This window comes from Seriola lalandi, unplaced genomic scaffold, assembly GCF_002814215.2.
Source record: "Seriola lalandi dorsalis isolate HSWRI2012SDOR001 ecotype SW California unplaced genomic scaffold, Sedor1 jcf7180001980643, whole genome shotgun sequence".
Taxonomy (NCBI): Eukaryota; Metazoa; Chordata; class Actinopteri; order Carangiformes; family Carangidae; genus Seriola; species Seriola lalandi.
Window position 1 is genome coordinate 1 of NW_019451309.1, and position 840 is coordinate 840.

General features: G+C 51.2%; 1 protein-coding gene across 1 annotated transcript; it reads right to left on the minus strand.

Moving 5' to 3' along the window:
- Positions 1-6: 6 nt before the first annotated feature.
- On the minus strand, positions 7-834 carry LOC111658861 (uncharacterized). The gene is made up of 2 exons (XM_087175058.1): positions 387-834; positions 7-183 (listed from the first exon to the last, which is right to left on the minus strand). The coding sequence occupies exons 1-2, from the start codon at positions 829-831 to the stop codon at positions 47-49; spliced, it is 582 nt and encodes a 193-aa protein (XP_087031184.1). The 5' UTR covers positions 832-834; the 3' UTR covers positions 7-46.
- Positions 835-840: the final 6 nt, after the last annotated feature.

Below are 840 nucleotides of genomic sequence, written 5' to 3' on the forward strand. Positions count from 1 at the left end.
AACAACTCGTTGCTTGTTAGAAACTGGAAGTGCAGGCTGACTCTCTTCACCTGTTCTTGTTCAGTCGTTTCTTCTTGCTCGTCTCCGGCCTCTTGTTGTTGCCGTAGGCGACCTCGTTGTAAACTTTGGTTCCCACTTTGTTCTGCAGCTGCATGATGTCCTCAAAGGACATGCTGGACAGCTCTGGGACGGTCAGAGGACAGAGAGGTGTGTGATGTTTCACAGGCTCATATCTGAGGCTAGGGATGGGCACGAAACCCGGAATTAAACTGGCCTGATCAATAAGAGAGCCGATCAATAAGCAGTATTGGTAAAGGTATCAGTATGCCCTCTGCTTTGGTTTATGAGTGAAACTTTTAATGTGACGCAGCTGCAGGAAAACTCACCTTTTTTAATGTCTTCTCTTGTCTGGATCTCACTGCTGCCACCGGCAACCTCTGGCTCTTCTTCATCATCATCATCATCATCATCATCATCATCATCCTCATCATCATCCTCAGAGGAATCGCTGTCATCGTCCCCTACTTCATCTCTCTCAGCCTCCTCCTCCTCACCACCATCTGAATCTTCCTCGACTTCCTCTTCTTCATCAGACCCTTCCTCCTCCTCCTCATCCTCCTCCTCCTCCTCCACGTCGTCGTCGTCACTGAATTCTTCCTCTTCCTCTCCTCTGAGGCACGGCCCTCCCTCCTCAGCCCCTCCTCCTCCTCTCTGAGTGAGCAGAGCGAAGTTCTTCTCCACGTCAGAGTCTTCGTCGTCGCTGCTGTTCGCCATCCTCGTCTTCTTCGAGACGCCAATCTCCCGCCGCTGCTGCTTCTCCGTCCCCTTCATCCTGGTTTT

Coding starts and splice junctions, on each gene's coding strand:
- LOC111658861 (XM_087175058.1), bottom strand. CDS start 831: ATGAAGGGGACGGAGAAGCAGCAGCGGCGGGAGATTGGCGTCTCGAAG. Junction 184..386: donor AAGAGAAGACATTAAAAAAG/GTGAGTTTTCCT, acceptor TGACCGTCCCAG/AGCTGTCCAGCATGTCCTTT.